The 24,790-nt window shown below is 40.8% G+C and overlaps 1 protein-coding gene across 1 annotated transcript; it reads left to right on the top strand.

Annotated features, from left to right (window-relative positions):
* Nucleotides 1-1,576: 1,576 nt before the first annotated feature.
* On the top strand, nt 1,577-21,655 carry LOC310646685 (microtubule cross-linking factor 3-like; the record flags this gene model as incomplete). Its single annotated transcript, XM_083373327.1, has 6 exons — nt 1,577-1,795; nt 3,147-3,371; nt 6,116-6,274; nt 16,453-16,521; nt 18,270-19,439; nt 21,482-21,655. 6 exons carry the CDS (start codon nt 1,577-1,579, stop codon nt 21,653-21,655), a joined length of 2,016 nt encoding a protein of 671 aa, XP_083229453.1.
* Between the last annotated feature and the right edge of the window lie 3,135 nt (nt 21,656-24,790).

Genomic DNA, 24,790 nt, shown 5'->3' with positions numbered 1-24,790 from the left:
GGATTTGTACATGGGTCTTCCAAATCCTCCATTGTCATTCCAATCATTAAAGCTTGGTCTTCCTGAAAATTAATTGCAAAGTTGGTTTGCAGGTAACTCACTTATGGAACTGATCTTTCATATTAGTTTAATATTATTTAATATTAATATTTAATATTAAACTAATATTATTTCAACATCTTATATGTAAATAGAATGGTGCCAATCATTTGGTTGTGAGAGCACATTTGGTGTTTTCAAGCATGTTGGCCATCTTCAAAGAACTGTGTTGCCTTGATGGACAAAGTAAGCAACTCTCTCATGCTAGAATGCAAAGTACTGTATCAATCTTGCTTTCTGCTTTTTACTATAGAAAGAAAGAAAGAAAGAAAGAAAGAAAGAAAGAAAGAAAGAAAGAAAGAAAGAAAGAAAGAAAGAAAGAAAGAAAGAAAGATAGTTGATGCTTGAGGCAGGTACTCTACAACACACTAGGCTTCACCCTTTTTTAATTGAAAGAATTTAAAGATAAAAAGAAAGGTTGTATCGGTTCCTTGAGTACCAGAGACCTTCCGTTCAATATCTATCTATCTATCTATCTATCTATCTATCTATCTATCTATCTATCTATCTATCTATCTATCTATCTATTATCTATCTATCTATCTATCTATCTATCTATCTATCTATCTATCTATCTATCTATCTATCTATCTATCTATCTATCAATCCTGCAACAAAAAAGAAAACCAAAGTCACCGACTTTGTCCACATCAGGTTGTCTTAACAGGGATTAAACTGAGGGACTGAAACAAGTAGTTTCTCTCTATAACGGGTTTTGGCCCGGGACTGCAGTGATTTTCCACGCAAACCCTCAGACGACGCGCAGGACTTGGAAAAGAGCCGGGCCTTTCCGAGAGGGAAGCGGTGACAGCCAGCCTCTTGGGGGGGGGGGGGGGGAGGAAAGACGGAGCCTTGGCTGGACCCGCTGCCATCTTTCCAGCCGCCGAAAGGAGAAGCCGCGAGGGCATCCCTTCCACCGCGCGAAGCCTTCCTCTCCCCAGTTGCTAATTCCCCCCTCCTCCCCCCCCCCCACGCAGGCATAGACGCCTAAGCAGCTGTGTTGTTGTTGTGGCGGCGGCGGCGGCGGCGCCTGCCTCCAGAACCCCATTGCCCGGCACCCTCTACCGGCGCGGCGGCTGCCACGGCCACATCCCAGCGCGGCTGAGGGTGGGGGAAGAGGAGGAGGAGGAGGAGGAGTGGGAGGGGACAAGCCGCCGCCAAGCGGCAGAGACCTCCTAGAGACGTCGAGCTCGCAGCCAACGCAGCCGCCACTCGGGACCACAGGGCCGGGGCAAAGCCGGCTGTCTCTCCCTCTGTGTGTGTGTGTGTGTGTTGTGTGTGTCTGTTTTTCTGCTGTGTCTCCCAGCAACTGGAAGCGAGCCGGCTTCTCCATCCTTCTCCCAGGGCAGGGCAGGGCAGGGCAGGGCTGGGCGGAAAGGGTGGGTGGGTGGCGGCGGCAGCAGCAAAGCACGAGGATGCTTGCAAAGTGAGCGTCTCCCCCCTTCGGCGACGAGGAAAGGGTAGCGCGGCGACCCAGATGCAAAGCCCGGCCGGCGACCTGGACGGCGGTGTCCCCTCTGCGGCCTCCTCCTCCTCTTTCTCCTCTTCCTCCCCCTCGCCAATGGCGCCGGGAGGGGTCGGAGAGGGCAATGGCCGTGGCCGGGCCCCGGATGGCGTCCCCAGCTTGAACCCTCGGCGTCCCCCGGAACTGCTGGAGGAGGTGGAGAAACTGCGGGAGGAGAACGACGCCCTCAAGGTGAGCGGGGTGGGTGGGTTAGGAGAAGATGGGGGGGGGGGGGGGCGAAGGAAGGTGTGGCTCAGCCGGAATTGAGGATGGGGGATCTTTTATTCTACAAATAAGAACCCGCATTACGTTACAGGCGTGCAATTGAGCAGTAAGGGCCCTTCGTCCATCTATTTTCTTAGCTGCGTTGGAAGGGGCGGGCGGGTATTAATGTGCATCGATACCTGCCCTGTCCTCATCACCTATTGCCCAGGAAAGGTATCAAGCCATCAAAACAGCCCTTTCTGTTTTTGAGGCTTCTGCTCTCCCAGACTTGTTAACAGATGTTGAAGGGCGGCCAGGAAAAGCTGATCAATTTCCGTTATGATCGATAGATAGATGGTTTTATTAAGCTATAGGTTTTTTTCCCTGGGCCTCATCCCTTGCCCGGAACCGTTGTGGTCCTTTACAATACAAGCCACAATGGCTAGGCCCAGATGACATTCCAAGCCAACTGAAACAAAGGCATTTTATGATTTACTAGCGTGTATGAGCCCAGACTGTGATTTTCTGTAGGTAATTTTTAGGATAGAAAGAGACAGATATGATTTCTACAGTGATGCTTCTCTGGTCCATGTTCCTCATTGTTTTTGTTTATGAAAATAAACGATTGATAGGTTGAGAAACGATCTTGCTCTACTGTGTTAAGCAGAATACTGAGGACCCAGATTGTTGGGGGCAATAAGCTGACTTTGTAATCCGCTTGGGGCCCCCCCAAAAAAGCCCTAATAAGCAGGCATATACATAGAATGAAGGCTACTGCTAAGCTTGTAAGCCGCCCTGAGTCTTCCGAGAAGGGCGGGATATAAATGGGATTAAAATAAAATAAAATAAAATACTGAATAAAATGTAATTTTATTTTATTTTTCAGAACATATTTTACACCACAGTTTATTTCTGCTGCAGAGAAAAGGAGTATGTTTAAAAGATCTGTTTACAAATCTAACTGTACTGTACAATTATTGATAACATATTCAGAAGTAGCTTACCATCATTCATTTGAAAGTTCTAATATCTATAGTATCCTCATATAGATTTGATAAACTGCAACACTTACTTTGGATTTCTGATGCCAAGATTGGATAATTATCACAGATTAATGATACAGGTGTCAAAGCATGGGAAGTCTCATTCAGTATGCATAAGGGATTAACTGGTACATCTGTGTGATCTTAAATCTCAAATTTCCTTCTAAAAATGCATAGAATGCACATAAATGATCTTACATCTCATTTTTCCTTTTTTTTAAAAAAAGAAAGAAAAAAACCCCTATACGAAGTACCATTGTATAATGTTGTTTCTACCTCTTCTCATTGGATGCCAGAATGAGATAGATGAGCTGAGAACAGAAATGGATGAGATGAGGGACAGCTTTTTTGAAGAGGATGCATGCCAGTTACAGGAAATGCGTCATGAATTGGAGAGGGCTAACAAAAATTGTAGGATTCTACAGTATCGTCTTCGGAAGGCAGAGCGCAAAAGGCTTCGCTATGCACAAACTGGAGAGATTGATGGAGAACTTCTTCGTAGTTTGGAGCAGGACTTGAAGGTACCTCTGGGTTAGAAGTTGGCAAAGTGATAGAACATTTATGAGATCTTTCAGAAAAAGCTGTCATGGCTTTCTCGCAATAAGAAAACAGGAATTTTGTTAACTAGAGAACCTAAATGCAAAATCTCTGTTTTTTGCTTGCATATTTACCCTTTTCCAGTAATTGGAAGTGAGCCCCCAGGTGTTGTGAGCTCCATTGCTGTAACAGTTGTTCTCATGATCCTGTGACCCATGATCCTTAAGGGTCATTTAAAGGAGTGACTATATATAAAAATCAAACTTTTTTGAACAACTAAATATTCCTTCTGATCTAAATATATGAAAAAGTAGGTAATATGCCACAAATGCTTTAACACAGTAGGAAAATATAAATGTGGTTAACTGATCAAAATGTCAAGGACATAGATCTTTCTATTACTTGATCCAATATCATTTTTTCCCCTCAGTTTTCTTTAAACCAGATTTGCATTCAAACTTAATATCTTTAGGATATTTTTAAAAATGAAGGATATATTTATAATTTTATGATCTTTTTGTAGTAAGACTGTCAAGACAATTAAATGATATTTATGATGATTACTAGCATTTCATTGATAGCTCTTTGAAAAGCAAATGAATCACAGTTTCATTTTTCCGGCAAATAAAAATTTCATGATTGCTTCCAATACTTTCTTTTTTGCATTTGATCTAGAACAGGGCTTTTCAACCAGTGGTACGGGTACCACCTGGCAGGTGGTATGCAACCATCCTAGAAAAGTGGTAGCAGGGGAGGGGAATGAGCTGAACCGGTGGCAGCACCACACAAGCCTGAGCGAGAGATGGCTGGAGTTGCAGGACTGTCAGGGCTCAGTGGAAGCGCCAGGATCAGCGCCAGGCTCCAGCTGGAGCTCAGCGCTAATCCTGGTGCTTCTTCTGAGCCCAGAAGAAGCGCCGATCAGCTGGAATGTTGCAGCATCTCCAGGGTCTTGTGATTTACATTCAGATGCTTGGCAACTGATTCATATTTATGACGGTCACAGTGTCCCAGGGTCATGTGAAGTGACCAAAACCTGCTGCAACCACACAGCAGACGGGGGGGAATAAAAACCAACAGCCCACCCCTTGCTGCCAATCCTCAACAGAAATGCTCACAACAATGAAAGCCTTGGACAGGAGGAAGAGCGCTGCTGGGCGGACAGGCAGGTGTCTTGCTCGGCTGTGGCTTGGGGGGCACTTTTTTCAGTGCCATTGTAACTTTGAATAGTCACTAAGCAAACTGTTGTAAGTCAAGGACTGCCTGTACTTCATCACTTTTTTCCTTTTTTTTTTTTGGTCATCAAGTTTTTGACACTTTGCTAGGCGACTGGTGGTACTCGGATGTTGCTATATCCTAAAAGTGGTACAATGGGTGAAAAGGTTGAAAAGCCCTGATCTAGAAGAACTAGATCCAAACAGCATTCTCATGCATGCCTAGGTAGAAATCTGTGCTCTTGAAAGTGGGGCTTATGTCTAACAAGATGGGTATTTGACCAGACTGTAAGTCTTGTAGTTTTTAAAGCTTAAATTTGCTGTCTGGATGTTAATAAATAGATAACTAATATAGAGTCACTAACACATAGTCACTCTGAGAGTGAAATGGGCAATATCTCAATTTGACAAATTTGACAAACAGCATACAAAAATGTGATCATAACTGGATTCCAATGGAAAATAATTATCTATAGTTCAGGGTTGAAAAATGGAATTCCTGGTGCTTCGTTGTTTTCTTGAAGAAGTTTTATTACCCAACTAGGTAATATCAGTGACTTGCATAAATCAGTTCTATTGAGTACTACATTGATCTTTGTGGTAGAGAGAGAAGGCCTAGATAAATAAAATAGTTTGCCTAGATACTTTCACTTTACAAAATGGCATATTTCTTTGTTTATACTTGAATATGGCTTGAGTTTGAGCTATGTTCTATTATTTTGGAAAAAATGATAGAATAAATTAGGACTCTCAATGTTTCTTAAAAAATGAATTATAATGATATAGACCTAAATCAGGAAACAGTCTGTTAAATTTTGAAGGGAGTGTCAAGCGTTACACTTACAGATAATTGTCTTTTAATTAAATTGTTTGAAGTATTGTTCAGTGCGTATGGTGGCAAAAGCACTAAATCTGAGAAATATACATTGACATTTTAAACAATATATTCTAATTTAATAAACAAATTGACAACTCATTTTCACATACTTCATAAGTATTTCATCTTATAGTGGCATACCAGAAGCAAAGCATTTTTAAAAAATAAATACGTATGAGAGCTTCTTAAATCTATAAAATTATTTTTATCGGTTAAAAGTAGTACTTATCTAGATGCTTGATCAATTTGCTACTGAAAATATTTTACTGATAAGAATTTCAGATTTAAATTTTGGTTAGATTATATCCCGTGATAATAATGAAAAGAGGGTTGGTCCTTGATTTGGAAATTCCAAGTGCAGTGCCACCTTAGTTGTATAATCACTGTTCCAATTCTAATTTTGTAAAAATTATCAAATAATTCCTACATGTTCAAATTAAGCCTCTATAATATTTCCATTTTTAAAATCACTGGGAAAATAATATGTTGATATTATAGCAGAATTGAATTGAAATATAACTGAAATGTAACTACTTATTTCTATAATACAATATTTATCCCATTTCAATTTTTGTTTGCTAAATATAAGTTTCTTGTATAGAATTAACGGTATTTAAATTTCTAATCATGTTCCATTTAGGTTGCAAAAGATGTTTCTGTGAGACTTCATCATGAGCTGGAAAATGTGGAAGAAAAACGCACCACCACAGAAGATGAAAATGAAAAGTTACGACAGCAATTAATAGAAGTAGAAATTACAAAGCAAGCTCTGCAAAATGAACTTGACAAAATGAAAGAGGTAGGTTCTCTGTACTTGTTTCAAAGAATTGAGTAATATTATCAATTTGTGTTCTCTGAATTTCATAAGCGCTCTTCTAAGAATTAATGAAGATGCATGGTCATGGTTCGTAGCATCCAAGGCTACCCAACACTGTAAAGAAATGGACAAAATTTGAAAAACTAGATATTTTCCTAAACAACAAGGATGAGCCATTTCAGCCTTTGTATATTTATTTGTTTAAAATTCATTGTATCTGTTTTTGAAATGAGAATCACCGAGTCTTCTTGTGGGAAATGGCTTTTGTTTTCCAGAAAAAATAAAGGCAAAAAAATGCTGATCAAAAAATATAAAATTATGGTCTTTAACCCAGGATGGTCTTTTAAGTACAACTAAAGAATTGCATGAATGTCATAGGATTAGTGATCCTGAACAATTTATTGGGAGTATTACTATTGTAAAACCTTCCCTGCTGCATAGCTGCCTATCTGCCTGAGCTCCTTGACTCCATTTTCCAGGGGAACTTCAATTTGCCTTTCTTGAGAGTAGAATCTGAGGTGGCCTGGGACTTCATGGCTTTACGACAGCTGTGGACCTATCTCAGGTTGTAAAGGGCCCAACACGAGACAGTGGTCATACACCTGATCTGGTTTTCTTCTTGGAGTACTGGCATTATGCTCTGGAAATTTGGGGAACTCTCTGTGGCTCCCCTGTCCTGATCAGATAATGCCCTGATAATCATGGAATATTCTAGTGTACTTCCCACTGCAGGGAGATGGCACCAAATCCAATGGTCCACCCCAGGACTGATGGATCTTGGAGGAGGGAATTACAAAGAGTGCTGGGAGTTATTCCTGAAGGCCTGTTGTATGGTCTTGAGGCTCTGATTTTCATCTGAAATAGGAAAATGAAAGAGGCCTTTTATTAGATTGTGCCCATGTGGCTTCTTTCCTTTTGTGGATCTTATCACTCTGTAGATTTATGGAAGGGTTGAGGGAGGAGAAATGCTTTAAGAGATACCAAGAATACCATTGGTGGAGAAAAAAGAGAGAACTTGTGTGAACAGGGCTGAGAGCTTCTATTAAGGCTCCTTATGTCAGGATGGCAGATCATCAGATGACTGACCACAGGTGGCCCTGTTTAGGGTGACCAGCTCTCATGGATGGAGGGAATTCTGAAATATACTATCAGAAAAAATTGCTGGGATTCACAGTCTTGCCACGTTATCTGGGTGGAGTTCAAGCTTATTGGGTCTAAGGAAGCAGGAAGAGTCCTTATGATTGTGAGCATAACCACCTCCTTATTACATCCAGCCTCTTCTTGGTTGGCAAAAGCTTCCAGGGAGGTATTGTGGTTGGGTTTCTGTGATGATAAATTCTTCCTTAAAACGGGATGAGGCCAGTGCCTCTTAAAAAAGCATTGGCCTGCCCTCTTTTCAAGAAGCCAATCCTGCAATGAACTATTCTGGACAATTTTTATCCAGTATTCAAATCTCCTTTTTTTAGGGAACATTGTTGAGAAGATGGTTGCACAACATCAATCAGGTTTCTGCTTGGCTATGGGACTGAGGCAACTTTGATAGTACTTTTTGATAACCTCTGGGGAGAGCAGGATAGAATAATGCACCCATCCTTGCTCTTCTTGACCTCTCAGCAGCCTTCAATACTATTGACCATGGTTTTTTTCTGGACCAGCTATTGCGGGTGTGTGTGTGTGTGTGTGTGTGTTAGGCAGCACTGTGTTGTTGAGCTGGTTCCCTTCTTTTTTCAGTGGCCAATTTCAGTTGATGTTGATTAGGTACAAGAGGTCCCGCCCTCAGCTCCTAAATTGTAGGGTGTTGGAGAGGAAGTACTCTCTCTGCTTCAATTTAATGTCAACATGAAGCCACTGGGTGAAGTCATTCATAGCCATTGGGGGAGGTATGATCGGTATTCTGATGATACCTAACTTTATATCTCCATCCCTCATGAAGTAAGTGATGCTGCCAACATCCTGTCTTGATGTCTACAGACATCAGGGTTTTGGATGGGGTATGACAGTTTAGCTCAACCCTGTCAGGACAGAATGCCCTTGGGTTTTATAACCACCTGGATGTGGGACTTTACCATCTTTGATTCTGGATGGGGTTGCATTTCCCCACACAGATCTGGCATCTGGATTTGTGACTCCCACTTGCAAAATAGGTGGCAGTCATGGCTAGGAGGGCCTTTGTACAGGTTCAAGTTGTATGCCAGTTGCATCTATTCCTGGATCAGGAAGCTTTTGCATATGTAACTGGAAGAATGGGGGTCGTTTAATTTTACTTTTCTTTAGAATAGTTTGTTTTAAACTCCATAGTAGAACATTATCCCTTTTAAGCCAGCTGAAGATCATAAAAATGATATGTGATCTTCCATGTTCTAGTGAGCATTTGGTATGAAAGTAAATAAGACACCAAAGAAGGAGAAGAGGAAGGAAAGTTAGTATTGATGTCTTGATGGGATGAAGGAACCTATTATCAAGTACTGAGATGCCTTTTGGGGATGAAGAAACAATAACCAATATTCTAAGTTTTGAGAATATAAGGTCCAGTTGTGGACCTTATTTTTATTTTAAGATACTATCCCTGTACTGCATGTGAGTTCTGCCAGTTGTTCTGCTTGTTGATTTATTGTATTCATTAGATCAGAGGTGAAGTGTCTGGTTTTATAATGCAGGCATTAGTTTACTGAATAGAACTTGAAGCGGCGGTCTGAGATTGACATTGTCTCCTTCTTAACGGTCATGAAATCTAGCCTTTAAAAAGCAGTTTGCCTTCAGTTATGAATCATAAGCCAATGATGGTTTGTGGCTCCATTATTTGCTGTTAATATGACAAAAACTAAATATTTTATTTCGGTTCTTATGGTTAGCAACGAAAAGAAAGAGCTGTTAAAATGATCTATCTCTAGCTACATTGCCTATATTTTGCTTCATTTGCTCTGACACTTCTGTAAGGATTTATATTCTTCAAGATCTTTTATTTCTTCTGCTGTCATCTTCATATTTCGGGATCATCTACACGTGGTGATGTATGACAGGCCAGTTCCTTGGATTTTTCAAATTGTGTAGACAATATACACAATTTGAATAAGTAAACATGTTTCCATCCCTATTATATGGATGGGTTTGTGATACATCTATCAGTCTGTACAACCATGGATGGTGATCAGAATTTTGATCCATCAAATTCTTGAAACACAGATATTGGATTTTGAGAATGCCAATAAAATGGTGAAGGATTGAGATTTTTTTTTGCTTCTTTAGTCATATTTTATACTTCAGTGTCTCACAGACTTACTGAATTGTCAATAGAACTTTGTAACATAATTCAGAAATCAGTGACCAATAGGATAATACTGGGAAGGTTAACATACAACACTTGTTAATCATTTCTGTTTATTTAACTGGTACAAAACCAAGTTTGTTTTGTATCTCCATTAAAAAGCATAAATGGTTTTCTACTTTGTCTTGTCTGCCCACCCAGCCCCCTTTTAATGATTGATTGATAGATCTATTCTGCCTACTCCATGAAGCCGTTTTATGTTTATCGCCAGCAGTCAACGCACTGGCTATTGACAGGACAGGATTTGGAAAACAAAGCTAATTATATTTAAGCTCTTGTGCTGATTCCAGGATCATGACATCATATCACACTATATTTTAGCATTCAGGATTTCATAGAGTGTGGTAGCTTCTATCTGCCTTGCTCTTATTTGTTTGGGGAAATTAGATATCAACCTCTTTTTTTAATATGTCACCATTGGATTAGATAGTACAACTAATTAAATATCAGTGTATGGAATTTCCAATTTGTCAGCCTTTATATCTTCTGTCCTTTCTGATTTGTGATACTTGGTAGAAGGGTGAGCAAGATAATAATTGCTAATTAAATATCTAATTGTATTTTGATCAACGTGGTTTATTAACTATATTATGATAAGTCCATACAAATTCTGCAAGATAAATTTATAAAAACCTCTCTTCCACATGACATTTAGAGAATGGCCCAAGATTTCATATGGAGAAATTATGCCATTTAGTTTCTTGAAGTGAAATATAGATGTTAGGAAAATTGTTGTGCAGAGGTCTCCTTGTGCTACCAAGGATTTGCACAGACAAGGAAGGGTATTGAGAGCAGTAAAAGAGCACAGTAACCACAAGATACACTGAGTTGTGAAAATAGAAAGTAGTTTACTTTAAGGTGGTGTAAAATCAAAAATGCACAGTCAAAAATAATCAGTCCAGGTCATACACAAAAATAACAGTCCAAGTACAAATCCTAATACAAAGTCTAATTACCAGTCCAGAGGTCAAAAACACAGTTATGCAGATACAGAGCAAAAAAGCAATAATAGAGCAATCAGCAAATTCAGATATTCAGAGAGATCCAGTGAGAGAGAGAATCTACGTTTCTAGCTCCCTTTTATGGCCATGAGCAGGGGTCGGCAACCTAAAAAAGAAAAAGAGCCACTGGGAACCGGTTCCATCACAAATTAAAAAAAGAGGGAGCCGCGTGCGTGTGTCCAGGTTTTTTGCGCATGCGCGGACGCACGCGGCTGCCATTTTTTAAAAAATGAGATGGAACCGGTTCCCGGTTGCCCGACGGCGACGGCCCGTCTGCAAAGCTGCTGCTTTCGGCAGCTTTGCAGACGGGCCGTGGCAGCTTCCTCAAAGAGCGGCGCCCCTGCCCATTCCGAGAGGTGCGCGCGCACCTCTCCGAACGACCGGAGGTGCGCGCGTACCTCCGCGCGAATGGGCAGCGGTGCCGCTCTTTGAGGAAGCTGCCGCGGCCCGTCTGCGAAGCTGCCGCTTTCGGCAGCTTCGCAGACGGGCCGTGGCAGCTTCCTCAAAAAGAGAGGCGCCCCTGCCCATTCCGAGAGGTGCGCGCGCACCTCTCCGAACGACCGGAGTTGCGCGCGCACCTCCCCAAACCTTTGGGGAGGTGCGCGCGTACCTCCGTGCGAAGGGGCAGCGGCGGCGCTCTTTGAGGAAGCTGCCGAAAGCATTTTGATTAATAGTGATACTAAATTCCCCATGTTTATCCAATGGAGAGTCTTGAAAAACAATTTTAATTGAACCTAAGACCCTGTGTCACTTTTTGGATAATTGCATCCACCACTATTTTGAAGGATACATATATTATTTGTTTCCCCTTCCCCCAAAATATGAAGACAAATTTAATATTAATTTAAAATATGATTGATAGTGAGTGCCCTAATTATTAGAAACACATGATGCAAGAATTTAAGCATTCCTTAATTTGAAAAGATACCAACACTTTGGATTTATGATAACTTGATTTAGAATGATTGTAACTGTGACTCTATGTCAGGATCTTATTCTGCCCTGAAAATACTACAGCACAAAAATATTGGGATATTTACTCCATTGGAAAATAGGACTTTGGGTAATTGTGGAAACAATTGTATGTAATATCTTTAAGGGATTTTATAGATACAAGGATTGATAGGAAGAGATTTCAGTGGTACTTGATAAAGATTAGTGTCTTAAATCATTGGTTTCACAACGTGTCATAATATTAGGGTTATTATTGAAACGAAAGAAAAAAATAAAAGCATACTACCTTGATTGGTTTTACTTTGATAATGGCTCAAAAAGGTGTTACATAGTATTCTGAATAGTATTTCGGGGAGGGGCAATTTTATATGCAGAGATATCCACAGGAAGGACAAGGTGAAATAATAAAAGCAGTGTTATGTTGTACACTTCATCTCTTCTGTGTCTGCATAATGCTGCATGTACACAAGAGATGGAATAATAGCATAATGTTACTTTCAAAAGGTTGAAAGCACTGAATCCTATGTGTGTGTGTAGAACTGGTAGTTTAAGATACTGACCGTTTAAGATAAATCAAGGATAAGTAAGGGATGTGAGTTGTTAAGCTTTAAGAACTAAGGAAACGTGGAGGATAGCAAAAAGTGTAGGTGACCAGTTTGATTACGTGGTGTCCCATAGTTGAAACTTGAAGTAAGCATTCCGGATGTTGGAAATGAACTTTTAATCCATCTAATCTAGTATCCTAAGTAAAGGAATCCAATTTAAAACAGCTCTGATAAATATCTACCTAGTTTTTGTTTGAACACATTCAACCAAGGAGAGCTTATCACTTGTCTATGTAATTGATTCCACTGTGGAATTGTTCTTATTGTTAGGAAATCTTTTCTAATGTTCAGTTGGGATCTGACTTCCTGTAACCAATACAACTTGCCTGGTCTAAACAATTATTCTCAGGAATCTATTTCAGATACAGTGGTCTTTCTTATAGAATTATATTTGAAGATCTCATTTCAAATCATCTGGATATTAAGTTCAGGCTTCGAAGCTCTGCTTTTGTTTTGGCCCCCTTTTGAAATAAAATAATCACATTTCAGGAGATGGAAATTTTGAGCTGTATCATCTTGTCTTTGAAATTCTTTCCTCAGAAAAGTTCACCTGACATCATTTTGGTTCCCCCCCCCCGCAAAAAAAAAAGATAAATGCAATGTTGTTGTTAGCTGTGAAGTTGTGTCCAACCCATCACGACCCTATGGACAACATTCCTCCAGGACTTCCTGTCCTCTACCATCTTCTGGAGTCCATTTAAGCTCACGTCTACTGCTTCAGTGACTCCATCCAGCCACCTCATTCTCTGTTGTCCCTTTCTTCTATTGCCCTCAATCTTTCCCAGTATTAGGCTCTTCTCCAGTGAGTCCTTCCTTCTCATTAGGTGGCCAAAGAGTTTCAACTTCAGGATCTGGCCTTCTAAAGAGCAGTCAGGGTTGATCTCCTCTAGGACTGACCGGTTTGATCGCCTTGCAGTCCAAGGGACTCACAGGAGTCTTCTCCAGCACCATAGTTCAAAGGCCTCAATTCTTTGACGCTCAGCCTTTCTTATGGTCCAACTTTCACTGCCATACATTGCAAATAAATGCAATAAAATCAGCCAGTTGCATGGATTTACAAAGTCTGGATGATCTTGAATCCTGAAATAAATGGGAGGCCAGGGGCCGTCAGCTAAGAAGTTTAAGTTTAAGTTTATTATATTTGTATACCGCCCTTCTGCCGAAGGACTCAGGGAGGTGAACAGGGCACATATAAAATACACGGTACAAAAGTTAAAAGAGAATTAAATAGAAGCCCGAGCTAAAACAATAAATAATAGTGTAAAAAAACCGCAATAAAAACCCCAACACATCCCCCATCAGGCCAGGCCGGCTTGTTCAAATAAATAGGTCTTCAGATCGCGTCGGAAGGAGCGAAGGTCAGGCGCCATCCGGAGCTCAACCGTCAACTGATTCCATACGTCCGGGGCACCCACAGAGAAGGCCCTCCCCCTGGGGGCCACCAGACAACATTCTCTGACCGGTGGCACCCTGAGGAGGCCCTCTCTGTGGGAACGCACAGGGCGGAGGGAAGTTGACGCCGGCAGCAGGTGATCCCCGAAGTACTCCGGACCCATGCCATGTAGGGCCTTGAAAACCATTACCAAAACCTTGAATCTCACTCGGAAGACAACTGGCAGTCAATGCAGCTAGCGGAGCAGAGTTGTAACATGGGAGTATCTGGAAACTCCCAAGACAACTCTCGCGGCTGCATTCTGTACCAGTTGGAGCCTCTGAGTGGTCTTCAAGGGAAGCCCCATGTAGAGAGCGTTGCAGTAGTCCAGATGAGAGGTCACGAGCGCATGAGTGACCGTACACAGGGCATCCCGGGCTAGATAGGGCCGCAACTGGCGCACCAGGCGAACCTGGGCGAAGGCCCCCCTAGTCACAGCCACTATATGGTCTTCCAAAGTAAGCCGCGAATCTAGGAGGACTCCCAAGTTGCGAGCCCTATCTACGGGGGGTAAAAGCTCATGGGCCTCAGGAAGAGAACCTTTTATGCCATGACATTCCACCCTCTGGAATATTTTTCCTCTGGAGATCAGCCAGGACATGTCCTCAAAGATCTCCTGTAAGGCCTTAAAGACTTGGATCTGTGCTTGTCCCAAATGAAGTACAGAGCTAATTTCTGGGTTATGTTTAATTTTTTATTTGGGCTTTGCATTTTTTTCCTGGTTGCTAGGGGTTTTTATATTTTTTTGTAATTTTTTAATCATTTTTAATACTGTTAGTCACCCAGAGTCACATATATAGGATCGGTGGCCATATACAGTAAGTCCAGTAAATAAATAAATGCAGTTATATCATTCACTTTGCAACCATTGTTTCTGTTGTCCCAGTTTTTGGTGCAGAGAAGTGTAGCACTGTCTAGTTGATGCTCATTGCTGAATGCATGTGGAAATTGTGGTTGGTGAAAATAGGTCACTGTGATTAAATTAGGCTAGCTAGCACTTTAATCTACATTGACACCCACAAAAGCATTTGTACTAACCTGCAAGATTGTAGCCAGTTTACAACTTGTTTTATTTGTGAGAAAAAAAAGTTGTTTAATAGTATTTGAGATAAACATATAATGCCTAATTTGACTGATAATCTAAGGGCCATGTTTAGTTCTTTATTTATCAGACGTAGAGGCATGGATCTCTGTATAGAAAATGATTGTGACCATGGGACTGGAAATTTCCCTTTTAAGATTTTGGTCAGTCAGGAGTGTTTTGGACAATGTGCTTTTGAGTTTCCAATTATTTAAATAATAAATGGCCTGCAACACATAAGGGCTGCGAATGAAAGAAACGTTTGTTAAAATTGTAGAAAAACATAAATCTTGAAGTCCCTGCATTATCAGTAAGTTTTCAGGCCCAATGCAAAGTGCTGGGAGTAAGGCAGGGAGGATTGTACACATTGTGTGTTGAAGCAGCAGTTAAAGTGGAGGGAAGGAAGGTGCTGGGAGTTCTGGCCAACGTCCAAGTTCACCAGTAGATATATGATGGAGAGTGGCAGTGATTCCTTTGATGCCTTCTGAGTCTAGCCTCAAACAATGATTGCTTGTTGACTTGTTGACAGAGGAATTAGAGAAAAAAGGGCCCTTCAGCAAAGATTGGCCCAAGAACGACATGCTTTCAAGGCCTATATATTAAAAAGGAAAGAAAGGAAGCAGTGAACTTTCAAGTTTAAAAGACATTTTCTGATATCCCTTCTTGCAGTCTTCCTGGAACTTGAGCCTATTATTTTGAAAAAAAATTCCTTAGGCCATTGTTTATCCAGTCTTTTGTGAGATATTTTTGTTTGATTATTTGCAGATACTTTGATTATTCAAAATGTGTATAGACCAGTATTCTGACTCTGACTGTTGTTTAATGATTTATCCCCTTGCTGAGACCCCTGTGCCTGGCCTGCATAAGCGGATACCATCACTGTTAACAGCCTTTGCCAGATAGCAGAACTCCTGAAATTACCTTTTAATCATCCAGAAGGACCTTTATTTGCATGTAGAGAAGATTACAGCAGACAAGGTGTGGTAGATGAAGAAATGGACGGTATTTTAAGGTCAAAAGACAGTAATGTTCCTGCCTGGTGTAGATCGGCCGCATGCAATGGTGGGAAGTGATAGAACAGAGTTTAAGGAGAAGGAGGAAGTACATCACAAATGGGAGGGGTTGGCTGAACAAATTAACATAATGTTGTAGTTCCCCAAATTAACATAATGTTGTAGTTCCCCAAAACAACCACAGGGTGGCAGCACAATATACACTGCATAGTACTTTATGGCTGATGTAACAGCACAACCAGTGTCCCAAAGATGCTTTTTCCAACGAGGTAACTGGACTTTCTTGTTTTTCTTTCACTTCATCCAAGAAGCTTCTTCAGCTCTGACTTGCAGACAGCCGGTCATTGGATGAGAAGCAAAACATCTTCAAAGTAGAACAAGAAAGTCCAGTTGCCTCATGAAAAAAGCATCTTTGGGATAACTATGACCTGGATGACTGAGTGGTTCTCCATCTGTGGTCCACGGATGTCATCACGGGGTCTGCAAAGGCTTGAAGAAATGTTCTAATTTAAATCTTGAGTTAAGTTTTGAGGATTTGAGGTCACAGTTTTTGGCCACAAAAGGTATCTAAAGGGGTTCCACTGGTTTGGACATAATGCTATATTATGTATTCAATGTAAATCTAATATTATATTGGATAAAGGTGGCATTTTTCGGACTTGTGAATCAGCTGCAAAAAATTATGTGCTCATTGGATTTGCATTACATCAGATTTAGTAAAATGTTAATTTCATCTTTTTCTTTTACAGCAGTCCATGAAAAGAAGAGGAAGCAAAGACTTGCAGAAATCAGAAAAAAAACAGCAGACTCCCACTGAGGTGATTTCAAATACTTAATTTTCTCCTTAGTACATTGCAATATGTGTTCCTAACGAAAAATTCAGATTTTTAACAGGGGGAAAATGGTTATTTTTGTGACATTCATGGTCTATACTGATTTCATTAATTCTGTTTCTCTATCATACCTAAATTTATTTCATTCTTTGAAGATACAAATCTGAATTTGTTATTTAAATTACAGAGATTGTAACTTCTTGCATTTAAAATGAATAATTTGAGTGTCTGAAATAGTTACATAGGAAAGAGAAAAACAGCATGATTTTATCTTCTTGAAAAAATATCCTACTTGTTTATTTGAGAATAGTGCCTTTCAAGAATCATAATTAAGATGTCAAAATTTCAGTTACTTTACATAACTGCTTCCGTTATTCTATATTTTAGGTAAATTATAATGTATAAATCATAATATATAGGTAACAGACATGATTTTTAATATTAAAAAGGTATCTGTTTCCGTGTGTGTGTATGTTTATATACATGCATGCATATATATATATATATACACATATACATATACACATACATACATATATATATATATACACACACACATATATATGCACACATATATACACACACATACACTACACACACACACACATACATATATTTGTTGGAAATATGAATCAGATGAATTTTATTTTATTTTATTGAAAAGTTTTAGAATACATTTTTTGATAACATAAACTCCCTCCCTCCCCCTCCCCTCTCCTTTGCCCTCCCTAACCCTCCCCTCCCCGACTTCCCAGAGCTGAATACAGGGTATTAACTTTACAAACTTAAACTAAAATATGCTACCTAACTAAAAAAAACATATTAAATTCTATCACGCTTAAACTCCCCTTAAACATAACTAAATTACTAACCAATAATGAATAACTGATAATACATCATGTAAAACTAATACTTATTCAAATGCTAAATGAAACTTTTTAGTCCCATATTTGTTCTGAATATATTCAATCCATCTTCTCCATTCCACAATATATCTCTGTTGCGATTGTTCTTTCAAATATGCTGAAATCTTTGCCATTTCCGCCAGGTTTGAAACTTTCAAAGTCCACTCTTCTATAGTAGGCAGTTCCTCCTTCTTCCAATATTGCGCTACTAAAAGTCTTGCTGCCGTAATTAAATTCTGCATCAATTTAGTATCTATGACAGTACAATCTGTAATAATACCCAACAGAAATAACTGTGGAGAAAACCTTATCTTTTTCTTAAATATCTTTTGCATATTCCACCAAACTTTAATCCAAAAAGCTTTAACTTTTTTACAAGTCCACCATATATGATAATACGTTGCATCCTCACAACCACACCTCCAACATTTGGGCTGGCAGTTCAGATACATACTTGCTAATTTTTTAGGATCTAAATGCCATCTATAAAACATTTTATAAAAATTATCTCTTAAATTTTGAGCCTGTGTAAATTTTACATTTCTGACCTATATCTTTTCCCAAGTATCCATTGTTATAACCTCCTGAAAGTTCTGGGCCCACTTTATCATACAATCTTTAACAAGTTCCGTTTCTGAGTCAATTTCTATCAATGCATTATATATCCGAATCAGATGAATTTTGCATCTGCTAAAACCCACGGAAAAACTCAGAATGGGTTTTTGGAATCTCTTGTTATTGTAAATATCAGTGGTTTGCTTTTTTAACTGCCAAATAAGGTTCTTAGTTATATATAAAGTAACTGCTGATTTTCTCCCCTTTTATAAGGAGGATAATGAAGATCTGAAATGCCAGTTGCAGTTTGTCAAAGAAGAAGCGGCTCTAATGAGGAAAAAGTTGGCCAAAATAGACAAGGAAAAGGATAGATTTGAACATGACCTACAAAAATATAGGTCGTTATATGGTGACTTAGATAGTCCTTTACCAAAGGGGGAAGCTGGAGGCCCACCTACCACAAGAGAAGCCGAACTGAAACTTCGTCTGAGGTTAGTAGAGGAAGAAGCCAATATCCTGGGAAGGAAAATAGTGGAACTGGAAGTAGAAAACAGAGGGCTGAAGGCAGAACTTGATGACTTAAGAGGAGATGATTTCTCAGGGGCAGGCAATCCTCTAATGGGGGAACAGAATGAATCTCTCTCAGAGTTACGGCAGCATCTGCAGTTAGTTGAGGATGAAACAGAACTATTGAGAAGAAATCTTGCTGATGTAGAAGAGCAAAATAAGCGCATCACAGCAGAGTTGAACAAATACAAATACAAGACTCATGATACTTCAAGGCATCACGACAGTGCCAAGACAGAGGCTTTGCAAGAAGAGCTCAAAGCCACCCGCCTGCAGATCAATGAACTCAGCGGTAAAGTCATGCAACTTCAGTATGAGAACAGAGTCCTGATGTCCAACATGCAGCGCTATGACCTGGCCTCGCATCTGGGGATCCGAGGCAGCCCCAGGGACAGCGATGCTGAAAGTGATGCAGGGAAAAAAGAGAGCGATGATGATTCACGTCCCCCCCATCGCAAAAGAGAAGGGCCTATTGGTGGGGAAAGTGACTCAGAGGAGGTCCGCAACATCCGCTGCTTGACCCCTACGAGGTCCTTCTATCCGACACCTACAGGATGGCAAAAAAGCTTCACAGACCGTCAGCAGATGAAGGATATTCGTTGTGAGGCAGAACGCTTGGGCAAGACGATAGACCGCCTGATTTCAGACACGAGCACTATCATAACTGAAGCAAGAATTTATGTGGCCAATGGAGATCTGTTTGGACTTATGGATGAGGAGGATGATGGGAGTAGGATACGGGAACACGAACTTCTTTATCGGATCAATGCCCAGATGAAGGCCTTTAGGAAAGAGCTCCAAGCTTTTATCGACAGACTCGAAGTTCCAAAATCTTCGGATGAACAAAGTACAGACGAACCTTTGTCAGTGAGTCAGGTAGATTTTTACTTTGTAAGCCATCTAGTTTTTAAACATACACTGCCTGAGATGTTGCAGGGACATACGACAGTCATTTTCTTTTCACCCTTGGCAGAAGGAGCAGCTTAATGGAAATTTCGGTGGCTTAATAGAAAAGGCTAAGCAGCAGTTTGAGCCTAATTCTGATTTGTTAGAGCTGTACCAAATTGGTATCATGGTTTGGCATACTGAGTACTTGGCAAGACCCATGGTTTGATTATGGGGCCATAAGCAAAAGCTCTCTGGCTTGTACTGTTGGGTCTCTTCACTTTTGCCACAGTTCACTTGTTTTTCATCTCTTCTTCAGGGTGGACAAACGATGGTTATAAGAACAGGAACAGCTGCTTTCCAGCAGTCACTCTGGTAAAAACATAATGAGAGGAGGAAGAGAAAGAGGAGGAGGGAAGAAAAGGGGGAGGTACACTTATGGATATGGAAGCTAAAAATATTGCGCGGGGGTTGGGGGAGTGGATAGGACTTTTAAATAGCCTTGCTTTGGGGCCTTCCAAAATATGTAGCTATGCTAAGCCTACAGAAGCAAAACATTAATAAAAGGAAAATAAGCACTGAAAGCCATTGAGAAGGAAGGACCTCTCGCATAAATTTTTCATGGGAATAATTGTGTTAAAACTGCTGATGTACTTGATAAGAGGACTCAGCTAAAAATATGCTGAGAGAATGTATCTTTGGGCAAAGCTGCTTCTTCAGGTTCTTGTTCAATTCCAGAATATGACCTCTGTTAGGACAAAAATCATTGGGAGGTTTGAGAGAATCAATGCAGAGCAAAATCAAGGAAATGACACAGCAGAAGTGATTACGTGCCCATGAACCATCAAGGAACAACTTCGTATTTGTGCTTGTTTAAAATTTTGCATCCTCTACCTTTTCCTGTAGGAATGCGAGGTGGTTTGTAAATTTTAAAGATAACCACTGTTTTGAAATTTTTAAAATAGGAAGCATTATACATTTTAAAATAATAAATGTTGCAGTGGAGACCAGCAGGTGTTTTTTTTAGATACAAATTACAGGATCTGCATAATGACCCAAAAAGATTTGTTAAACTGAAAACTATTAGAACTTTTGAATTGATTTGAAACAAAGAAACAAACAAACAAAAAAGCCAAAATATTGCCTGATTGTAGTATTCTGCAATGTGGAGAAATTTGGCATTCTCGTGAGAATTTGATTATTTTTTTAGGATTTATTTGTATTTTTAACCTAAAGGAATTGCAAACATTCATTCATTTATTTATGACTTTTTTTTGCCAGAAGCTAGAATGATAGCCTAGAGATGTTTTTAAAATAAATTCTAGGCTGTTTAATGGAGGAAAGTTCTATCGGTGACCACCACGTTTAGACGTAATATATTGGGATGGCAAAGAGAATGGGGAAGGAGACTAGGATTCAGGCCATATAAAACGGTTAGTCTTTATTTCATTATTTTAATAATCATCAACCATTATTTATATATAAAGCATTTGTGCATAACGGAAGAATGGACCTAAGTGTATTTCTGGTATGGGAAGAAACAAGCCCCCATTCCCCACAGCCTTTCTCTCTCATAAATAGTAGAATACTACGGGATCTAGCAATTTCCACAAGGAGAAGGACACTGGTCAAAGTCCTCCCCTTTGTATATGGTGTGTTATAAATACATGTACAAAAGCGACAATGGTTTGATAGCCATTTTGACTTTTGACCCGCACATCCTCCAATCTGGAACTCTCTATATTATATATGTTATTAAATTATATAAACTGGAACATATTTTTCTCTCTTGAAACGTTGGATTTTTTTGTGAGATTAATTTAGTATTCTCTTGTTTTTGTATTTACTTTCCCAGATGTTCCAGCCTATCATTTTACTTATTCTCATCCTTGTCTTATTTTCATCCCTTTCTTATGCAACAATATTTAAACTTGTCTTTCTTTTCACACTGTTTTTTGTGCTGTAGATCTTTTCATCATTTCATCATTCATTGTAGCATTATCAGTTTATTTTATTTTGTCCATCCTCCCAAGATAAAAAGTGCAGGAGTTGTAGTTTCTGTAGCAATCGCTGCTGTAAAAACACTGAAGACTATTTGTTTGAAAACCATGAGAAGAACCCTTGCCTTCCAAAATGTGGATCATAAAAGAAGTAAAAAAGAAATATTCCCACCCCTGAATCTGACTTCTGCTTACCAGAAAAGGTAGGAATATAAAAAGCAGAACCTTACATTTTAATATTTTTTTCTTTTAAGTAATGCTTAGATAAAATGTGTTGAAAGTCTTACTTTTTTTTTTTTACAGAACTGAAAATCAATCCTAGGATAGAAATATTCGCAGAAAGGGGAATATTTGTAGCTCAGGGTTGAAATGAGGGGGTCCTTGGTGCTCTCTGAGCTTGGCTGTTTTCTTGCAAACATTTTATTACCCAAACTAGTACTAACATCAGTGCCAGTAAGGAGTGCTAGTGACAACATCAGTGTTAGTAAGGAGCTTATATTCTGGTGACTTGCTCTAACTCAAGCAGCCATTTCAGGTGTAAAGTCATCCCAAGGGGTGATTTAAATTGCTTGCCTTCTATTGCTGGCATGGAATGGTTGAGATGTGAGGCATGATGAAGATAGAGGTTCCTCTGAGTTCTAGTATCAAAGACCTGACACAGCTTTTCTATTTAATTTAAAATAGAATGAACAGTAAGCAACAGAATACTGTATTAATACATGCAAACAATGAGACAGAAGGCTATGTTAGGGAATCTTTCTCTGGTGACAAAATACATTAGAAGCCAGTTCTAAAGGTAACCTCATGTAGCTCTTAAAATAAATCAGGAAGCTGGATTAGAAGTCAGTAGCAGAGACTTACTAAGAATTTTGTGGCTTACACTAATGTGTGTATTTTAAAACCCTAAATTTTTTTATTTACAATATGGAATTATATTTGAAAACAAATGTTCTAAAATATGTTGAGATCAAAGAAATTTTGTTTTTTATGCCCTAATTGAATTGTGTAGAGCTGGTAGAGGGCAGCTGTTGGGGATTTAAAATATGGTTCTTACATGGTCAGAGTTACCTCTTTTAGATAATCCCTCTTGCCAAGGATAATGAGATGGAATACTCTCTATTCTAGCAATAAATAGAATTTATGCACATAAGTATTAATATATTTTTCAAGTTTAATCTCCTTGATATTTGATGTTCTCCATTTTGTATATATAAAATATGAAGGAACATCGACAGTGTGACATTACTTTTGAAAATGATATAAAGTAGATTTAAGTATAAAACAGTATACTCTGAATGTGAAGTTAAAATAATATATATTTACAGGAATTTATTATTTATTTATTTATTAATTAATTTAATTTGTATACCGCCCTTCTCCCGAAGGACTCAGGGCGGTGAACAGGGCAATACATAATAAAAACAAGATACAAAAATTAAAAATTATTAAAAGTAATTAAACAACGATGCCCGTAATAAATTAGTACAGATTAAAAGTTAAGTTAATTTATAAAACCCAACCCCATCCCATCAGGTCAGGCCGGCTTGTTCAAAAAGGTGGGTTTTAAGATCGCGCCAGAAGGAGCGGAGATCAGGCGCCATCCGGAGCTCGACCGGAAGATGGTTCCATAAATCCGGTGCGCCCACAGAGAACGCCCTCCCCCTGGGGGCCACCAGTCGGCATTCTTTGACTGGTGGCACCCTGAGGAGGCCCTCTCTGTGGGAGCGTACTGGGTAGAGGGAAGATTGAAAGATACTTCAAAATCCTTCTTTGCATGTCCAGATTCCATGCAGATTAGCTGCCGAGACAATATTTGATTTTTTCCCCTTTTTTTGTAGAGCAGGGGTGTCAAGCTCCCAGTCCACGGGCCAGACGTGTCATCCAGAAGCCACACCCACCCAATTGCTGGCAATGGCAACCTGTCCCGATACATTACGCAATGTCACAAGTTTGACATGTCTGTTGTAGAGCATTTCAGAGTTCATACAATAGGATTAGATGAGATTTTCATAGTGGAAAAACTGGTAACTTAAACTTTTGAAGGTCTTGTCCTTTTCAGAACTGGAAGCCCATGCCCCATGCCTCTCTTACTATTTTATGTTTGAATTGAAATGCTTCTGAAGGGATTCTTCACATACCGTATATACTTGAGTATAAGCCGACTCCAGTATAAGCCGAGACCCCCAATTTCACCCCCAAAAACTGGAAAAAGTTATTGACTCGAGTATAAGCCGATCCGCCGTTCTGCAAGCCTCTGCCGCCAGCAGAGGCTCGATCCGCCATTTTGCAAGCCTGAATACACAGGAATACCCTGTGTGGCCGCGGCTCGTCGGCAGGTCTCCGTTCCTCCTGCCGACCTTTGGGGAGGTTTGGGCGCCTCCCCAAACCTCCCCAAACCTCAGCAGGTCTCCGTTCCTCCGCGCAGACCTGCCGACGTTTGGGGAGGTTTGGGCGCCTCCCCAAACGTCCCCAAACCTCGGCAGGTCTCCGTTCCTGTTTGGGGAGGTTTGGGCGCCTCCCCAAACGTCCCCAAACCTCGGCAGGTCTCCGTTCCTCCGCGCAGACCTGCCGACCTTTGGGGAGGTTTGGGCGCCTCCCCAAACGTCCCCAAACCTCGGCAGGTCTCCGTTCCTGTTTGGGGAGGTTTGGGCGCCTCCCCAAACCTCCCCAAACCTCGGCAGGTCTCCGTTCCTCCGCGCAGACCTGCCGACCTTTGGGGAGGTTTGGGCGCCTCCCCAAACGTCCCCAAACCTCGGCAGGTCTCCGTTCCTGTTTGGGGAGGTTTGGGCGCCTCCCCAAACCTCCCCAAACCTCGGCAGGTCTCCGTTCCTGTTTGGGGAGGTTTGGGCGCCTCCCCTAACCTCCCCAAACCTCGGCAGGTCTCCGTTCCTCCGCGCAGACCTGCCGACCTTTGGGGAGGTTTGGGCGCCTCCCCAAACGTCCCCAAACCTCGGCAGGTCTCCGTTCCTGTTTGGGGAGGTTTGGGCGCCTCCCCAAACGTCCCCAAACCTCGGCAGGTCTCCGTTCCTCCGCGCAGACCTGCCGACCTTTGGGGAGGTTTGGGCGCCTCCCCAAACGTCCCCAAACCTCGGCAGGTCTCCGTTCCTGTTTGGGGAGGTTTGGGCGCCTCCCCAAACCTCCCCAAACCTCGGCAGGTCTCCGTTCCTCCGTGCAGACCTGCCGACCTTTGGGGAGGTTTGGGCGCCTCCCCAAACGTCCCCAAACCTCGGCAGGTCTCCGTTCCTGTTTGGGGAGGTTTGGGCGCCTCCCCAAACCTCCCCAAACCTCGGCAGGTCTCCGTTCCTCCGCGCAGACCTGCCGACCTTTGGGGAGGTTTGGGCG

The sequence above is a fragment of the Vipera ursinii genome, assembly GCF_947247035.1.
Source record: "Vipera ursinii genome assembly, chromosome: 1".
NCBI lineage: Eukaryota > Metazoa > Chordata > Lepidosauria > Squamata > Viperidae > Vipera > Vipera ursinii.
This window is presented reverse-complemented; position numbering and strand designations above follow the sequence as displayed.